General features: G+C 39.0%; 2 protein-coding genes and 1 long non-coding RNA gene across 3 annotated transcripts; 2 read left to right on the top strand and 1 right to left on the bottom strand.

The window, feature by feature from the left end:
• The first annotated feature begins 4,382 nt into the window (after positions 1-4,382).
• LOC306995682 lies at positions 4,383-6,477 on the top strand. The gene is made up of 5 exons (XR_013796914.1): positions 4,383-4,617; positions 4,939-5,039; positions 5,264-5,397; positions 5,622-5,694; positions 6,331-6,477. It is a non-coding gene; the product is annotated as an uncharacterized lncRNA (long non-coding RNA).
• Positions 6,478-7,023: 546 nt separating this feature from the next.
• tescb (tescalcin b) lies at positions 7,024-15,771 on the top strand. Its single transcript, XM_079607472.1, has 8 exons — positions 7,024-7,445; positions 8,266-8,335; positions 8,922-9,002; positions 9,594-9,733; positions 9,824-9,885; positions 10,009-10,116; positions 13,740-13,787; positions 14,002-15,771. Exons 1-8 carry the CDS (start codon positions 7,382-7,384, stop codon positions 14,077-14,079), a joined length of 651 nt encoding a protein of 216 aa, XP_079463598.1. The 5' UTR covers positions 7,024-7,381; the 3' UTR covers positions 14,080-15,771.
• Positions 15,772-16,585: 814 nt separating this feature from the next.
• m17 (IL-6 subfamily cytokine M17) lies at positions 16,586-19,601 on the bottom strand. The gene is made up of 3 exons (XM_079607473.1): positions 19,512-19,601; positions 19,006-19,157; positions 16,586-17,932 (listed from the first exon to the last, which is right to left on the bottom strand). The coding sequence occupies exons 1-3, from the start codon at positions 19,567-19,569 to the stop codon at positions 17,474-17,476; spliced, it is 669 nt and encodes a 222-aa protein (XP_079463599.1). The 5' UTR covers positions 19,570-19,601; the 3' UTR covers positions 16,586-17,473.
• Positions 19,602-20,413: the final 812 nt, after the last annotated feature.

Below are 20,413 nucleotides of genomic sequence, written 5' to 3' on the forward strand. Positions count from 1 at the left end.
AAAAAAAATTCCAATTTTTAGATGTCAAATTCTTAATATGGGCTGACAGATCAAACGGCGGGGGTCATCGCACAATGCCATGCCTTCAGTGCACATTTATGGTGATTTAATTGAAGATATTTGTTTTTAATGAAAGCACTATCATGAGAACGTGAGGACACACTGGCTGTTTGGCATGCAGAGGAAGGGCTCTAAGAGGAGAGTCTGACAGAGTGTCAGAGAGCTGCCTCTAGCTCTCAGACAACAGCTGCTCTGAATGAGAGGGCGTCCTGGGGGTACTGAGACACAGACAGTGACTCTCTCCACTGGTGGGGGCGGGCGGCCGAAGCGTGAGGTGCATCAGAAGTTGGCCGAGAGCCAGACCCAGGGTAATTGCACTGCAATTATTCCCTTTGTTTTCTAAACTAATATTAATGTTTGTTCTTTAAAGATGTGCTTTACTTGTGTGGAACGTATATGACCACATGTGAATTCTGTTACTGATAGTGGGTTTGTTGGTTAATATAATAAGGCAAAATATTATGTGGGGGGAACAGCTATGGTTTAATTGTGAAAAGTTATTGAAAGCACTAAGGCAAACAGAGAAAAGGACCTGTTTTCATGGTACACAGGCAAAACCTTTTATTTTTGGTATACAGCTTCATATAAAGGTCTTCTGGAGTCTTCTGTAGAGTTGCTTTACAGCAGGATTTTTATTTCATCTTCTATTTGATGAAGTTTAAATCATTGATTGTTATTTTCTTGTTTATTACTCTGAAGCTGCTTTGAAACTACCTGTATTGTATAAAGCGCTATATAAATAAAGGTGACTTGACTTATGCATATGGAACTAATGCATGACCAAAAGTTTCTTGTGATTTTAAAGCAATGAGATTCAAATCTACCAAGGCATTTGTACTTGAATTTGTGACATCAGAATATGATTCTCGTCATTATCTTGCATCACCAGTTATATTGAAATAAATCACTGTGACTAATCTTTCAGCTTGCACTAAAATTGAATTAATGTTTTGCATTTACATTGTTTAATACTTTATGAATCATTGTGCAGCACATATCTTGTACACTAAATGTACTAGTGTGTGAACAATTGTATTTATACTTTGCTCATAATGGCGATTGAGATGTTTCATAATAGCTAAATTACATTATAATCAATTATGCAATGTAATTCCATTGGTTGTTCAAGCAAGGTGTTTTTTTACATGACTGAAGTAATTTAATTTAACTCTGATAAACTTGTTCTTTGTAGTCAATCAATCAATATTTGCATTTTTAAATTCAGCACTGAACTATAAAGAGAAGTGTTTCTCTGTGGAGTGTCACTGTGGGAATATCACAATGAAAGCCCCAGAAAATTGTACCAGAATTATTCAACAAATAAAGATGATACATTAGACTTGCCAGGTCATAGGTGTTATGTGAAAAATATAGTTTTTTTTCCTGCAAAAATATTCAGCACGTCAATGACAAATTTTCCTCAGGAAATGTGACTGCATTCTTCCTAGAGCTATATGATCTATTCCAAAAACTATAGGGTTTATCCGGACATTTAAAAATGGAAAAATACAGGCTATTTAAGGCCCATAATTAATGTTATGTAAATGATGGACATAAAGATAAGCCGAGACCATAATGGCCAGCGCTTGGCTTATTTAACTCCAGTGCACCTGATAAAGTAGCTCTAAAGACAGAAAAAAAGACAACCACCTTTTTTTTTTTTTTTTTTTTTTTTTTTTTTTGCTGTTGGTGTGCTCTCTCTCAAGTGGACATAAATGTACAGCTCTTCTAAACTAGGTCAAGGCAAGTGGTCCTCTGCTGAATTGAAGTTTCTTCAAAGTTTTGGATCTGAATTGGGTCAAACTGTCAGCTTTATTTTCAAGCCTATTGAGGCTTGTGCAACAATGAAAAGAAATGGTCTATAATGTCTAAAAATAGATGTTTATTTATAGAAAAACTAAATGCCTTTACAATTAGCTGATCTCAGAATTGTTAGTTTATACTGAAACGTAACAAAAAAAAAATACATTTGATAAATCACAATAAATCAATTTCTCTCTCAAAATCTAAGTCTTACAAGTAGGCTACTCCTTAGCCTACGCCTGATTGGTTTATTCAAAGTCATATCTTCATTATTTCCAATTATATTGTCATATATGACATGACTACATCATGTGCTTGCAAAGTGAAGAAAATACGGGAAACATTTTGAATGGGTTGATTGTCATCTGATTAATCTTTACTGCCATCGTGTGGTGGATTAATACATTACAAATAAATAGATTTAGCAATGCACCTACTGCTGCTTTTCAGGTATGCTTGAAGTGATAGTTAAAGACTTCTTTAATTCAGAGTCAATAAATTAGCAAATTACATCGGAATGCTTCTCCTTTTAAATAAATAAATGTAAAATAAATGTAAAAAACCTTTGCCAAGCTTATCTTGTTTGTTTTTGTGCATAAATTCCTGCGGCTCAATAAAAATAATATCATCGTCAGTGGGCTTGTGTTTATTTTCCAAGGAAAGGCTGAAGACGCTATATAGGGCAAAAATACTTATAGTGCAACAATTAATGTTTGACGTGACAGAACAAATCTCGCCAATTTGTCAAAGGTTGCTTTTGGTCTTCTCAGAAATGCAGTGTTTCAATTCTGTTTCCCAGAAAGAGCTGTACCCACATGGAAAAAACCTATATGAGGATATATGCGCATATATGAAACCTATATGCAGTTTATATGTACATATATGCTGCACATATACAGCATATATGCACATATATGAAACCTATATGCAGTTTAAATGCACATATATGCTGCATATATGCACATATATGAAACCTATATGCAGTTTAAATGCACATATATGCTGCATATATGCACATATATGAAACCTATATGCAGTTTAAATGCACATATATGCTGCATATATACAGCATATATGCACATATATGATAATATATATGCTGCATATATGCGTATATGCCACGTATAGGCAAAATTGAGGTGCATATATGTGCATATACAGGCCATATAGGTCTCCTGTATTGCTTCTTTATATCCACATATAAGCCCTATATGTACATAAAAGATATGTCTCCTATATAGCTCATGGCAGGATCTGGTCATTTTGTAGCTCTTTGGCAAGATATGAAAATGTCTTTTATCAAGGCAATAACTAAGAACTAACTTCTTTTTTTTTAAATGCAAGAACTTGTGTAACTTAGCGAACACGTGAAATTGGTATCACATGTAATTGGCATGTTATGGAATTTTATTATGGCAATTAAGTGAGAAGAGATGGAAAGCTATGATGTCCGCACATTTTGAAACATTTACAAGGTCAATTCTTTCTAAGATAGTGGAAAATAAAAATATATTAAAAAAAATTATCTTCCTAAAGTGTACCAAGTAGTGCTCCATACTCCAACCCAGTAGGTGGCGGAAATGCACCTTTAGTTGGTTTGCCAACCGCCATATAAACAACAGAAGAAGAAAGTCTATGTGGAAAAGAAGGAAATGTGGTTTTTTTATTTTGTCAACCAAGCCTTTTTTCCAATTTCAAGTCAAAGGTACATTTTGTAACGTACTGGATCCATATCTATTGCTTTTCTTTAATTGCGTCTTATTTCCTCAACGTTATTTATTTATACTGGCCAGCATTTCTCCACCGATTGGCGCTACAGCGTCGCGCAGTTGATGACGTCATCCGCATGTGGCCCAGCGCGCTATTTCCATAGACAGTATATAAACTGGACACAGCGACCCCATAGGTTTCAACGGAGAGCAGTGAAGTCAATTAGAAGCACTTACTTCCTGATCGCAAGGCGAACTGCGCAGGCTCAAACTGAGCTTGACGACGTAGATGTGACGTGAGCAACCTGTAGGTCTTCTAGTAGCTGTGCCGAGAGAAATCTGAATCATTCCCTTCCGAATCTCGCAGAGACGGAGAGCGTGGGTATTTGCTGTCCATGAGCTAGCAACGGGAGCAACTTTATCACTCTCTATGGGCTTCTCCCTTGACTTTATGCCTCCACGTCCTCCCGATTGCTTGCGAGCTTCTCTGCCTGTCCATACGGTAATTTTTCGACTTGTGCGACAGAGTCGCGCGGGTATGACGCAATCGTTAGCCTGTTTTTACAAAAACTGCTTCTACGGGGCCATAACGTAAGATACAAGGTAATGGAGCCTTTTATACATTTTCGTGTTTCTTTAGAAATAAACAATGGACAAACGGTGTCTTTAAACGCCTCAGATGTAAAGTTATTCGCTGTCAAAGTGACGCCAAAATGAATGGGAGTCAATGGAATGCTAACAGCAGGTGGGGGTCCGCTAGCCAATGGCGGCGCCCAGGTCGGCTTCAATATCTTTCGGAACACTGCCCCCCTGGCTATTTCGCGCCGAAAGAAAGATAGCGGCTGGGAGTAAAAATGGCGATATCAGCGTTGGAGTTCCGTTATGTCCTACTTGAATGGACTGAGGGTGAGGATACAGGATCCCATAGTATTTTGGCAATCGACTGTGTCCGGAATTTTTCTTGAAAGGACTGAAAAAAACTGAGAAGCTGGTGGAATGGCGAAAAGGCCGCCTTCTAACCTTCTGAAAGACATTATCATCAATCGTAAGTAATCTTATTCCTAATTTTTATTAAAGCGGTCTGTGTGAGAAAACGAACAGTATTTATATCGTGTTTACCTCTTGTACACAACCGTCCAAGTGATCTGAGGGCGCGCGCGCTTCCTGGTGTGTGTGACGCGCCCTCAGATCACTTGGACGGTTGTCTAACTTACAAGAGGTAACGTTAACGTTAAACACGATATAAATACTGTTCGTTTTCTCACACAAACCGCTCGTTTCCTGTCTTAGGCCATCGATGTGTACTTACGATGGGGAATTGTTTACTCTGTGTTTACTTTGTACTTCTCTGTGCATGCTCTTTGAGGAGGTGACCATAGATAGACCTGCATTATATGACTGACAGACAAATATCAAAATTGAAACTACTGCGGAAACAAAGACACCTACATCTTGGATGCCCTTGAGGTAAGCTAAAACATACCAACATTTAATTTCAAAGTGAACTATCCCTTTAATTTGTTTCATATCTTTATCGTTTATCTGCATTTATACATATTATTCATTTGCATTTATACATAAAAAAAACCTATTAACTATTGGGAAGCTAAACATAAGAATCAATATGAAACATGAACATTTTTCTAAAAGTTGCCAATAAATTAATATTGTGATGTGAAATTATTTTTCAGATTGAAGTTATAAAGGGCTCTGGGGTGTTGCCAGGCAGAAGTGGAAAGCCTTGCCACATCTGCTACTGCCATGGTGTGGAATCTGCTGCTGGGCACCTTTGATTTGGAGACTTTGCTGAAAATCAACCTGAACGGTACAAAACAACATGTTCCTAATCTTTTCTGTCCTTGTCATGTCAGTCATATTCTGTGGAATAAATTATGTTTGTGTGCCGGCATACCATCGCTTTTTTACTTGGAATTTTTGTATTTCCTTGCACCTCAAGAAAATGTGATGTGTGTGTATGTAAAAAAAACTCTTGCTTTCTCCACCTTCATTTTACCCCCTTTCATAATAATTTTGAAATATTACTTTAAGGTGGGAAGCCAACCAGAGGAGATGGGGAGCAGCTGGTCGCCCTTGACCAAATTAAAAAGGCAGCCATTATTTGGTGAGTAAATGCATAATGCGTTGAGAAGGGAAAACAAAACTTTTAAGACTTTATAATTTCACCACTTTAACAATAGCCTACTTGTATTGTTACTGTATCTGCTTGGCACCTATAATACTAATTCATCGCTTGCTCACTTCTTGATCCTACCTTTCCTCTTCTAAAGCCACATTTCTGGGATATTGCGCTGTAAGGTGTGTAGTCCTATATTTTGTAGAACATATAGTGTTGCAAATAACCTCACGGCATATTGTTGTCATCTGAAGTGTTCATAAATAATCATAAATAATCATATTCACCCCTCCTTCACCCTTAATCCCCTCTGTCCTTTGTTTGTGCCTTATTTAGTCTATTCCGGTAATGATTTGCTTGATTTTAATGCATATCCTATTGCTCTTCGAGTAAACCTAGCAGGAAAATGTGGGTGATGTTTTCAATCTGAGTTTCTTTCAGATTTAGCAGAATCCAATCAGAATCTTCCAATTGATGTGTTTACATGACGCATTTTTTATTATGATCAGCCCTTTATCCAAAATATGTGTCCAATCACAGCTGTACTGTAAGCACTTTGGGTTCCTGATGAAGCACTATATTATTATTATTATTATACTGTCTTATTATTTTTGTCTTTTCTAGATGCTACATTGAAGAAGTGGCCGGCAGCCAGCCGAGGGCAGATGGGCACATCTATCAATTCGAAGCTCACGGAGCTGAGAAGATCAACAAGATAAAACATTTTTTCTGTTGTTTTTTTTACTTATTTTTGTTCTTGTACTATTTTAAGTAAATAAATAATGTAAATTTCTACATTTTGGGCTTTTATTTATGTTGCCTAGTAGCTATGGATTTTCATAATTTTACTAATATATAGGTAAACATAGGTGCATATATGCACTTAATATACATTAATAATTTTACTAATATATAGGTAAATGTATAGGTGCATATAGGTGAACATATACATGCATATATGCACACATATATACGTACTATATAGGTACATATATGCACGTATATATGTGTGCATATATGCACGTATATGTTCACCTATATGTGCATATATGCACACATATACGTGCATATATGTACCTATATAGGTACATATATGCACGTATATATGTACACATATGTGCATACATGTACACATATATGTGCATATATGTGTACATATATATATGCACATATATGTATACATATATGTACATATATGTGCATATATGTACATATAATATAGGAAAACGGCCAATTTTATATATGTCACATATATTAAAAACCTATATCAAAACCTATATTAAAACATATATGTTTATATAGGTTCTTTCCATGTGGGTAGGCTACTGCTGCTGTCACGGTTACATGTATAATGAATGAACGTGGCCGAGGTGGCGTTCAATTCAGTCTTCATTCATTGTGTAGACACATTTGATCATATTTTAATATCTGCTGGGGTGTGATAAAGGTTTACAAACTGGATTATCATCGTAGGCGTGAATTCTTCGAACAGTAGTTCCTGCGGAGGATGTTTATGCGGCTTTAGGACCCTGGGGACATGTTCTCATTCTCACAAGGCACAATGCAATTTGCATGCGTTTGTTCTGCAAGGCAAACACGGCTGTACGAGTGAAACCTAAACCACCGGAAGATCGAGGAACAGACTTCATACGCTTGGTGTAGGATCACTATCGTGATGGGGAGCTTTCAGTCTTTGCCGGATAACCATCAATATCGAACCCTATCACAGAAGACAGGCTGTGAGTATAACTATTACGAAGGGTTTAATGTCATTCATATCCCATTACGTTACTTATTGTAATGTAATATTTGACAAACGCAGCACCATTTACTCAGGAAAAGTAAAGTGAGAATTTATGTAGTGACACATCGGAAATGTCTTCTTTTCACAACTTACACACTGAAGTGGTGTAATAAACTGCATGATTGTAGCCTACTGCGTATGTACTTATTGGAATATTTAGCCCTTTTTTTTGAATAAAAAAAAAACCCTAATATGGACCTGTGGTAATTAGCATTCATAATTAGACAAAGGATGACAACATGCAGATTGTGCATCTGGTTTCACAAGTGGTTATTTATGCTTAGTTGATACCTCTGTCCTACAGACCCACAAGGAAACAAAAATAAAGAATGCCTACAGTGTGTATCCTAAAAATGTGATGATTCACCCCCATCATAGGCATTCATGTTGTTCCAAACCCACATGACAGGTGTTTGGCAGAATGACAGCCTCAAGCCTCACTCAGTTTCATTTTGTTCCATGTAAGTGAACAATGACTGGTGGTCAGTCTCTAACATCACCTTCTGTGTTCTACAGAAGAAATAAAGTCATAAGGGTTTGGAGCAACATGACGGTGAGTAAATAATGACATAATTTTGTATTTTTGGTTGACCGATCCTTTTTAAGGTTACTGCATGACTCATGATCATTCATAATTCAGTTACAAATGTCACTGTGAGGCATTTAATAGCAGTTGTGTTTCACTTCACACATAGTGCATTGTGCAGTGAGTCCTCTGTTTGATGAGCACCTCCATTCTTTTCATTCTCTCTCAGTTTCACTGGAGCAGATCGGAATCCTCCACAATCGTTTTAAGCAGCTCAGTCAGAACGAGGAAACATTACGGTAATCTACAAGTGTTGTTTTGTTTGGGAGATGATTCTGCAGAATGTTTCCAGCTTGAGTGTTGCAACAGAATGTCTTTCAAGAATCAATCAAATCAAACCAGTTTGCTGGTACTTACTATTAGAAAAAATGTAAAGGTTTGCAACTCTAGATGGCACAGGCTGATCTCAATTTGCTTGCTTGCAATCCCATCATTCTCTGTAGGGCACAGCTGATTGGTTAATTCTGTATCAGTAGCTAATGAGCTCGCTGCTCAACCTTCAAATACTTGGTTAGCATTTGCTGTAGCAGTTGCAGGGCGCTTACAGAAACCTTCAACTTCCCCAGCTCCACCTGTATAGATCTGCTATGGGTAATTCATGTGTGTGACCTTTTACAGCAGTAGCAGCGTAGCAGATCTATTCCGCCAAGGCCAAGGCCAAGGTCATATCCATTACCATGCCAAACACTTCGAGAGTTGTCATGACAGAACTAGTGTTATGCTTGATTAATAGGTCTGCTTGGGTGGTTTAGTTTGGTTATACAGCCAACCATAATGCTGGCCTTTTATGTGTCAGACTTAATTGTTTTGTGTTCTCATTTAAAGGAGAGATGACTTTAAAACAATCCAAGATTTGGAAAGCAACCCAATTCGGTCCCAGATTATAGAGGCTTTCTTTGATAAAAGGTTTGTAATTGTTTATATACAGTGTATATGTTTGATATTTGTAGTGATAATAGTTATTTGAGGCTTGATATTATCCCCCACAGCTTCACAAATGTGATAATGCATTTGAATACTAGGTCACATTTTTTAAGTTTTTTTTTTTTTAAGTTTCAAACTCACAAATATCAACGGCATGTCTTCTTTCATAAGAGATGTGGAACTACACCTTTATAGTAAAGAAGTATTTTTGCACTGTGTGGTTGTTTATTCACTATTTGGCTAGCATCATTTGAGAAGGTGGCTTTTGTGGCTTAAGAAATTTGTTTTGTTCTGTTTGATTTTTGATATTTTTTATTGTTACTTACATCTCTAATTATGATAGAGAGATTGAACACATTATTTATTTAATTTAGAAAACAAATATTTAAAGTAAAAAACAATTTGCAAGCTTTGAGATTGTTAGAATAGTGTCTTCTATTGTTTCCAAGTCCTTTCGGTCAAATTGATCTGACAACCACAAACTTGAAGGTTAATAGTGAAGTTTAACATTCAGGGCTCCACAAAGCTGATATGGAGCAATAACATTTTACTATACTTGCTTGTTCTACACAGGAATTTCCAGAAAGATGATGTGGGATCTGCGCAAGAAATTGATTTTGAGGAATTCCTTACTGTCATGTCGTACTTCAGAGCACCGACCCATCATATCACAGAGGAGCAGAGAGAAGAAATGAGAAGAGCCAAACTGCGCTGTAAGAACATGCTGAGATAAAGTACCAGTGAACTGAGCTATGAATTCACAATACTAGTGAAACATTACTGTCTCTTTCTTGATACTGTAGTTCTGTTCAACATGCATGACACAGACAATGATGGAACAATAACACTGGAGGAATACAGACATGTAAGAAATTACTCATGTTTGTGTAATTCAATCCATCTGAGTAAAGCATTTACTGTGTGTGTGTGTGTGTGTAGTTCATGATTATCTTCAAAGATTATCAGCAGTGTTGTGGTCTCTCTATAGGTAGTCGAGGAGTTGCTGTCCCGTAGTGGAGCTCTTGGGATGGAGACAGCTAAGGGCATTGCAGATGCTGCAATGCTGGAGGTTGCCAGTATCTCAGTAGGTCCCATGGTATGTTAACTAGAGGCTGGATCAACAACAGTGTGTGGAGTATATCAGATAACATATCAATATTATATCAATGCAAGTTGTAACCTGAATTTGTTCCTACTTGTTTTGTGATGGTTGTGATGGTAGGTTTCCCTGTTCGTTCTCACTCACTCACTCACTCACTCACTCACTCACTCACTCACTCACTCACTCACTCACTCACTCACTCACTCACTCACTCACTCACTCACTCACTCACTCACTCACTATATTATATTATATTTTCTTTGATGTCTCCATATAGAGGATTAATGCTGCCTTTCATGTCCTATCGAAAATGTCCTACTTCCCACGTCTGAAGTCGTGATTATGAACTCGTCGCATTCAAGTGCTTTGTTGTCGGAAGAAACAGAAATCGTGGAGGACACCAGGTTTATTCTTTTTTATTTATTGGGAAAATCTTTTTAATGTCAATGTTTAAAGTTTGTGGCCCTCCCATCTCGGAAACTTGAGTATCAAAATTATCTTAGAGCTTTCCAGTGGTAAATACGACTTGAGAGGGCATTTATGTCCAACTTTTAACCAGGAAACTCATATTTATGATAATTCCGATAGCATGTGAACTTGTGAAGGCAGCAATAATCTTCCATATGGGGACATCAAAGAACATAAAAAATATATAGTGAGTGAGGGAATGAGCGAGTGAGTTATAATATTTTGAATTTGTCCCACTTCAAATATTTCACTATATTAGAAAGAACATCTCATAGACTTCTATTGTTTTTATATCTGATTAATGATGTTTTAAATGTCACAACTTGACCCTTTATCATCATCATCATCATCTTCTTCTTCCACTTATCCGGGGCCGGGTCGCGGGGGCAGCACTCTAAGCAGAGATGCCCAGACTTCCCTCTCCCCAAACATTTCTTACAGGTCTTCTGGGGGGACACCGAGGCGTTCCCAGACCAGCCGGGAGACATAATCCCTCCAGCATGTCCTAGGTCTTCCCCGGGGTCTCCTCCCGGTGGGACATGCCCGGAACACCTTCCCGGGAAGGCGTCCATGAGGCATCCGGAACAGATGCCCGAGCCACCTCAGCTGGCCCCTCTCGATGTGGAGGAGCAGCGGCTCTACTCTGAGCTCCTCCCGAGTGACCGAGCTCCTCACCCTATCTCTAAGGGATTGCCCAGCCACTCTCCGGAGAAAGCTCATTTCGGCCGCCTGTATACGGGATCTTGTCCTTTCGGTCATGACTCACAGCTCATGACCATAGGTTAGAGTAAGAACGTAGATTGACCGGTAAATCGAGAGCTTCGCCTTGCAGCTCAGCTCTTTCTTCACCATGACAGACCGGCACATCTACCGCATTACTGCAGAAGCTGCACCAATCCGTTTGCCAATCTCCCGTTCCATCCTTCCCTCACTCATGAAACAAGACCCCAAGATACTTGAACTCCTCCACTTGAGGCAGGAACTCTCCACCAACCTGAAGTGGGCAAGCCACCCTTTTCCGACTGAGAACCATGGCCTCGGATTTGGAGGTGCTGATTCTCATCCCAGCCGCTTCACACTCGGCTGCAAACCGTCCCAGCACATGCTGAAGGTCTTGGTCTGATGGGGCCAGCACGACAACATCATCCACAAAAAGCAGAGAGGAAATCGTGTGGTCCCCAAACCTGACACCCTCCAGCCCCTGACTGCACCTAAAAATTCTGTCCATAAAAATTATAAACAGAACCGGTGACAAAGGGCAGCCCTGCCGGAGTCCAACATGCACCGGGAACAAGTCTGACTTACTGCCGGCAATACGAACCAAGCTCTTGCTCCGGTCGTACAGGGAGCGGACAACCCTTAGCAAAGGGCCCCGGACCCCATACTCCCAGAGCACCCTGCACAGGACGCCGCGAGGGACACAGTCGAATGCCTTCTCCAAATCCACAAAGCACATGTGGATTGGTTGGGCAAACTCACATGAACCCTCCAGCACCCTGGAGAGTGTATAGAGATGGTCAAGTGTTCCACGACCAGGACGAAAACCGCACTGTTTCTCCCGTCAGCTGCCTCAGGAGTCCCACAAGCCAGCCAGGCCCGATAGGACTCCTTCTTCAGCTTGACGGCATTCAGCTCCGAGCAGCCACAGCGTCGGCCACAGCTCCGAGCAGCTGCGTCGACAATGGAGGTGGAGAACATGGTCCAGTCGGGATCCAGTCGAAGCTCCGCCGGAGGTGGAAGTTGAAGATCTCACTAACAGGAGACTCTGCCAAACGTTCCCAGCAGACCCTCACAGTACGTTTGGGTCTGCCGAGTCTGTTCAGCTTCCTCCACCACCATTGAATCCAACTCACCACCAGGTGGTGTTCAGTTGACCGCTCCGCCCCTCTCTTCACCCGAGTGTCCAATACATACGGCCGGAGGTCGGATGAAACGACCACAAAATCAATCATCGACCTCCGGCCTAGGGTGTCCTGGTGCCACATGCACTGATGGACACCCTTATGCTTGAACATGGTGTTTGTTATGGACAAGCTGTAACTAGCACAAAAGTCCAATAACAGAACACCGCTCTGGTTCAGATCAGATCCTCCCAGTCACACCCCTCCAGGTGTCACTGTCGCTGCCCACGTGGGCGTTGAAGTCCCCCAGTAGAACAATGGAGTCCCCAGTCGGAGCACTTTCCAGCACCCCTCCCAGAGACTCCAAGAGGGCCGGGTACTCTGCACTGCAGTTCGGCCCGTAGGCACACACGACAGTGAGAGACCTATCCCTGACCCGAAGGCACAGGGAAACGACCCTCTCGTTCTCCGGGGTGAACTCCAACACATGGCGGCTGAGCTGGGGGGCAACTCCAGAGTGGTAAAGAGTCCATCCTCTCTCAAGGAGTGTAGTTCCAGAGCCCAAGCTGTGCATGGAGGTCATCCTGACTATCTCTAGTCTGTATCTCTCAACCTCGCGCACAATCTCAGGCTCCTTCCCCGCCAGCGAGGTGACGTTCCATGTCCCTAAAGCTAGTTTCCGTGTCCAGGGATCGGGTTGTCGAAGCCCCCGCCTTCGACTGCCTGCCGATCCACTTTGCTCCGGCCCCTTATGGTCCCTCCTGCCGGTGATGAGCCCACGGGAGGTCGTCCCCACATTGCTCCTTCGGGCTGAGCTCGACCGGGCCCCATGGGGGGAGGCCCGGCCACCAGGCGCTCGCATACGAGCCCCAATCCCGGGCCTGGCTCCAGGGTGGGGCCCCGGCTGCGCCAGAGTCACGGTCCTAGTTTTTAATTTCTTCATAAAGGGTTTGTGCACCGCTCTTAGTCTGACCCATCACCTAGGACCTGTTTGCCTTGGGAGACCCTACCAGAGGCATATAGCCCTGGACAACATAGCTCCTAGGATCCTTTGGGTACTCAAACCCCTCCACCACGGTAAGGTGGCAGTTTAAGGAGGGGAACTTGACCCTTAACCATCACAAAACCTGTACAAAACACTAGATTTAAATACAAGCATGATTTGTCCAATTTATAAGCCTTTAAAAATGTTAAATGTCAAGATATTTACCATATAAGTGAGGTCATTTGGCCCTCACAGGCATAGTTAACCACACAACACAAACACATCTCTTGCTAATCTATCTGTGTTTGTGTGTGTTTTACCAGGCACCAGATGAGTTCTTTGAAGGAATAACATTTGAGCAGTTTTTGAAGGTTTGTAAATTTATATATTTTTATGCACAAGCCAGATTGTCTAATTTACAATATGGGCATTATCTTTTAAGCAAATACACTACTTTGTATTTGCATTAAACATCATCACATACAACATGTGTAAACATAAGACATTGTATGGTCTGTTCTCATAAGACTTGCCTTACTTTTATAACCTGCCTTCACCTCTTTTTCCTGGTTTCCTGCTCAACAGATTCTCAAAGGAGTTGAAATCGAAACGACAATGCACATTCGCTTCTTAAACATGGACACAACTGTATTGTGCAAGTAACATTCTGTCTAAATACTGCTGGTTAAATGTATACTTTCTAGTAAAATAAGCACTTTATTAGATGAGGCCGGTTTAGAATAGTTTGGATAGATCTTTAGTTCTATGAACTATTTATTGGAAGCGCAGAGTGAGCATTTTACAGAAGTTAAAAAGCAATAAGAAAGAAAGTGTCTTGGTATCTGAAACTCCTGGCTTTGCATGCACATATTACACAATTACGGTCCAATACAATTAATACTATGCAGGCATTTATTTATTTATTTATTTGACTTGTATAGACCCTCCTATAAAAATGCAATGTTGAATGCTTATAACCAAACGCAATTCAGTATTAATACTGAATAGAACATTCATATTATTAACACTGTGATATAGCAATAGCAATATTGTGTGCGCTCTTTTTATGTGTGATCTGCATATAATACTAATAAAATAAAACTACTTGAATCCATAATCTGAAATAAAGAACTGCATTTACTCTTATCAACCAGCAGATATTGCTAATGTAACAGGTTTGTTTGTGTCAGTGGATATAGAAATACTCAGGTTTATGTACAACTAATAAGCATGTTTCAGCCTGTTCTTGCAAGGGCAGCAAGAAGTGTTCTAGTGTTCATCAACAAAATGACATTATAAACAATACAAAATATTCTAAAACAAATAATGACAGCATGCATTGATGTTCTGTAACTTCTAGTGGATACCAAAGACCTTTAATCAATATCAGCAGCCACGTATATTTCAGCAATAACAAACTTTGAGACATAGAGCTCAAGTTGAGCTGTGTTAGCAGTTATAAATTGTGCATGAATTATGCAAATGTAGTTTTGTTTTGCATAAAGCGTTTTTGTAGTTGCAAAAATGAAACTAGAATTTACTCTGTGAAAGGGCAAAAAATGTATCAGAATAAAGAAATGAATGAATGTTTCTCCTGTTAACCTTAAAACGGAAAAAGAAACCTCTTCATGCACTTACGGTGTATTGAATGTGCAATTTGCATTTACCACAATAAAACGGCATCTTGCAACACTTTTTGAAATGCACTGTTTTTTCCCCCACTGAAACAATTCAAAGCATTTCTCAGATCTCTTCAGTATTTGACGGTAAAAAGGCGATGATCACTTTCATATTTCGTGTGAAAGTGTCAAGTGAGGTTGCCAACACAAGACAGGAAAGAAGTTCTCTCATGAGCACCTGTTTTGATTGTATATTATTTGATTAGGGGGTATTCCCCACCACAAGTTACCTGTGAAAGACTCTGTGAGTCTTTGTGTACCCTTTTTTTCTTGTTTCATGAAAAGATGTGCCACTGCCTTTGTTAGTAAGCGTGGCACTGTTACAAAAAACCCATCTGTGTTTCTACAGAAATCAACTTTGTTAGACATCAGGAAGTTTGATGCAATGTCTCATAACACATGTTACACATAACACTGTGGCTGTTTTAACTGTTTTGTATGAACAAAATGCAGCTCTTGTTTTGCATAACTTCAGGACAGAAGTTTCCAGGACCATTTAACTAGAGATAATTATGTACAATGTCAAGTGTTCATTAGAAAGGTTTAAAACCTTTATGACCTAGTGGAAAACACTGAGATAATCTTGCAGTATGATGATAGAGTTTGGTGGATCCCCAGATCATTTTGCCTGCATAAACATGTTTTCAATAAAAAAAATTCCATTTAATTTTTATTGAAAAACTTGCATTTCTCATTTATAAATGTCCTTAAGTACCAATTACAGGGGCTAAAGCGCTAAAAATTGACTTTTTTTAGGCATTCTTCATCACAAATGTACTCTTACCCTGCCAAATCAGATGAACAGCAATTTTCAGCCATTTTACCATCTGGCCGTTTCATGAATATGGGTTTGGCGGATCCATAGGAGAGTCACTGCATGAATGTCATGACCCTGCAACATATCATACCATGACACTTTTTGCATCGCTAACCTTCTGAAGTAGTATTGTGTTGGGAAGCTCCTCCCCTGATTCAGCATGATTATGTCTCTAAATATTTAATTGAGGTGAATGTAAAAAGGCATTTTGCTTTTTCCAGTTGCAATATTAACTGACAATATAATATTAACAGACATTTAACAAAATGGGGGAAAATGCTGATAAAGCTCCCCTCCTGTTTTTCCTTAAAAACATTGCCATGAAGAACTTGACCTATAATGGATCTTCCTACTTCCATTTCCACATAAGCGTGTGACTAGGGCAAAGTGCCTGAAATGGCATTTTTTTTTACTGCCATCGCTCACAACATAAAATGAATAAAAAGATGAAACATTTAACAATAATTAAGATGCTGTGTATTCTTATTGGCTGTGTTGTTTTGCATGTTATTTGGTATGATACTATGAACTATTATGAAATTCATATTAGTGTTCATGCTTTGATTTTGTTGTCATTCAAAGTGTCAGCAATATATTAAATAGAAAGGAAGCATTTCTGAATGTCCATGTGTGCAACTTTGCGACATTTGTACAAGTACAAGAACAGAAGTTTCCTTTTGCTTAGTTTATATTGAAGATGAATGCAAAGTGATTTCCACCATGACAATGCACATACATACAGTTTTCATATAAATAGGTATCAAAATAATTACATTCATAATTTAACAATGAAAATTATAGAAAGCATTTATTGCTGTGCTGAGTGAAACATATAACCAAAGTAAATAAACTATCAAGCAAATTGCTTGAGATTCACTCACATAGACACAAACACACACACTTATACCTTGTGACAGGGGAGACGTCTAGTCAGTTTTTTCCCCTTTCTGATGTGGTGAAATGAATGCGTCATTAAGGGCTGATATCAGTCTCTTGTACTTCCTGACTTCTAAAATGGTCTCAACTCAAGGCTGTCTCAAAAAGTACATATACATTTACAAGGTTATTCAGGTCATGCTACAATAGCACACCACAAAAGCCAATATGGCTAACGTGTGACATCACAGTTTATCACTGCACATTTCTTTATAATCAAAACAATTGTCTCTGACGAGTAAATCCTGAGTAAGTGCTTAGAATTGTTTTGAGCCTTCTTTCCTGAATGGTAAAATGCTCCATATCCAGCCATATTATACAGTTCTGGTGACAGCCGATGCTTCATAACTGAATCAAGTTGTTTTCATTTTTGTTTGTTTGTTACTGTCAAATAATAAAGGACCCATGGCCATCCATGACATCCAAAGAAGGTTATCCATTCTAGTCCAAATGGAAGTTTTAAAAAAAACTTTTTTGCCTACATATATGGATAAAGCATTTAGGGCGGAAATAAATAAAATCAATAAATATAACATACAACAAACACTCCACAGGACATATTTTCAACGGTTACAGATTAACAAAAATAAATATTATTATTAAAACATCAACATCGTTGTATGTCTCAGAATGCATTTTTTGTCCTTTTTCTGCACATTTCCCCCCTAAGAGACTTTTGTTCTTGAACTGCTTTGCTAAGGAGCTCCTGAAGCCGAGACAGGACAATGCATCCATAGGCCTTCTGCTGGAAAATATTTTGTGCTGGGGGAATTCCCGTTGGCCTTTCAGCTGGCTCAGGAATGGGTATATTTGGTTGCAGGATTTGTAAGAGACAGTTCACTCTCAGAGCAGTGCGGCGAACATGTGTAATCATCATGTCAAGCCCCTCTGCCACAGGGTTGGTTGGAGGATTGAAGTCTTTCTGCTGCTCCATAACTGTCTTCATGTGAGGCAGAAACTCTTTCAGGCGGGTGTAAACACTCAAGATGCGCTCCGATATAGTCTGGCCGGAGATTGTTGATTCTGGAACATTGTCCATTGGCATATCACAGATCAGGTCTGTAGAGTCTCCTTGACTGGTTTTCTGAATGAGAGAAGAAAAAAGTCTATAAGAACTAGAACTAGAGATATATAGAGTTTTACAAAAGTTTTTTTGTATGTTTTTTTAACAATCTATTTTATCCTTACAAATTTGATCCTTTATATTAAATTCCAATATTGTCTTGGGTAATGCTCTTGGCTAATCCAGTGAACAGAATGAAGGCATTTTAATGTCAGTTTCCTATTGTGACAACATGCCCCATTTTTATTACATTTTTTTTCCCCTGGCCAATAATGATGGACAAGTTCAGTAGTTTTTCTGTAGGCAAGACTTAAAGGCATGTGCCTAGACCAGTGGCTCTCAGCCTGTTTGATTCCAATACCCCACTTACCACAACATAATAACCCATGACTTTATTTACAGGATAAGGATTAGGAATTTTTTTTAAGTGTTTTTTTCCTCAACATTTCTAAATACAAATAAAATATTTTAGAGCTTGGCATAACAAGAAAAAGAAATATTATAAAAATGCCCTTGGAGTTATAAGACATTATTAGTTTACATGACTTTTTCCACATCTATCACACTTTTCCAAGTAGGCTACCTCTTTTAACTAGGCCTAACTTTTAACTTTCACAAAAAAACTTTCAGGGGGTGAATTAAAATGAGAAATATCTTAATAATTTGTTGTTTGTCTTATTTGGGCCACGGCTCCTTGGTTGAAAACCTCTGGCTTAGGCAGAATTGCATTTATTTATTTAGGCTATTTAAATACCCACTCTGTGACAACTAGCCCGCATTCAGTGTCTTTTACTATTTTTAATACATATGACAATTAATAATTCTGTTGAAAGACTCATTTCCACACTTAATGCACAATATATACTTCCCACACACCCACAGACTCCCACCCACTCTCAAAACTAACCAGTTTTATCAATGAAAGGAATCACCTCATTGGACGTGGAAACCACCCAAGCAACTGTTGACCATATTAGGCATGTATTGTCAGAGCATCTCCTCTTTCTTATACCAATCACAACCCAAACTAGGATTATTGACATAAATGTCATTTGCAAGGTTAATTATTGTAACTATAGAAAGAGAATACTTACATATGTTCTTAAGAGCTCTGCCATCTCTTTGCTGGTAAACCTAGTGAGCTTGAGACTATTGCGAAGAAGCCGGCTGCAGTTTTCATTCTTGCATGACATTGTTGGTTGCACTAACTCGACAGCAATCAAGATGAGAAGAGGGAGGAGTATTCCTGAATTAAAAAAAGAATAATAATTAAAGTCACGTTCAACAAATCAACTAAGCTCAAGTCAGAACAAATTCACATTTTATGGTGCACGCTTTCACAAAAACATGTCTTTAGATTCACATTCACTGTGTCCAGATGAATGACCAGATAATGATCTTATGAGTGCACATATATATAGTCAGTACATGTAAATCTATATCAAATGCAACACACTTCAATACATATGCGTGTTTCGTTTATGTGTATTGTAATTGGGTTATTAATTGAATCACAGCATTAATAATATTCCATGTCTGACTATTCTTAAGTATGACTGTAAGTATTTTGTTATGTGTGCAGTGTGGCAGTAATACTTACTGGATTTTGCTTGTGATCTCTGAGATAGGCAGACCATGTTCCTAACATGACAATTCATTCTCCTTTCACAGACAAAGTTTCAAACTGGTCATGATCATAACTCTGAAATAGTTTTTAAAGACTGAAACCACACATTTGTCATTGGAAGGAAATGACGCGGCCAGCTTTCTGAGGCAACAAGAGTTCCCAGAATTTTTTTTTTCTTTTTGCGTCTTCATTATCACATGTACTATGTGTAATGCTCCCTCCTTCTTTAGCTGCCACCCAGTTTTGTGTTGATGCATCTCCTTATGTGATGCAGAGTCTGGATAGGTTGAGCAATCATCTCTATTTACTCAACCGTCATTACGTCAAATGAGCTTATAAGTAAAAATCTCATTTTACTGTTTCCTCTGAAATCTTAAATAAAAAGATTTTGATGTTGCACAATGCCACACGGCAACATCTCTGAGTTCATTTCATTATCTACATTGAGATTTTTTTTAATGCAAATATACTCTTGCATTTTGAGATCACACTTTTTGAACATTTTTACATATCATCAGTCGAAAACATTGCTCTAAGTTTGACAATGCCATGCTAAAAGCAGCAAAATAATAAAAAAATAACCACAGTCCAGCACAGCGCTCTTCCACCCTTGCTCTGAACTCTGTGCCCGTTGTTGGTTCAACAGGAAGTGGTCTTGTAATAGGAAGGTAGTTTCTCAACTAGATTTTCACTGATACCTTTCGACCTTCAACGCAAAAGCACAGTTTAGAATTTCAGCCTAACTTCAGACAAGGAGATGACGAAAACTTTGCTGTGCTTTGATTTGCTGCACTTTTACTCAACTATTGTGTGATGCAATTGTGCATTATTGCATGCAGAATGCCTTACGTGGACAGAAAAGCACATCTGATGTT

Source organism: Phoxinus phoxinus, assembly GCF_949152265.1.
Source record: "Phoxinus phoxinus genome assembly, chromosome: 3".
In the NCBI taxonomy this organism is placed as follows: domain Eukaryota; kingdom Metazoa; phylum Chordata; class Actinopteri; order Cypriniformes; family Leuciscidae; genus Phoxinus; species Phoxinus phoxinus.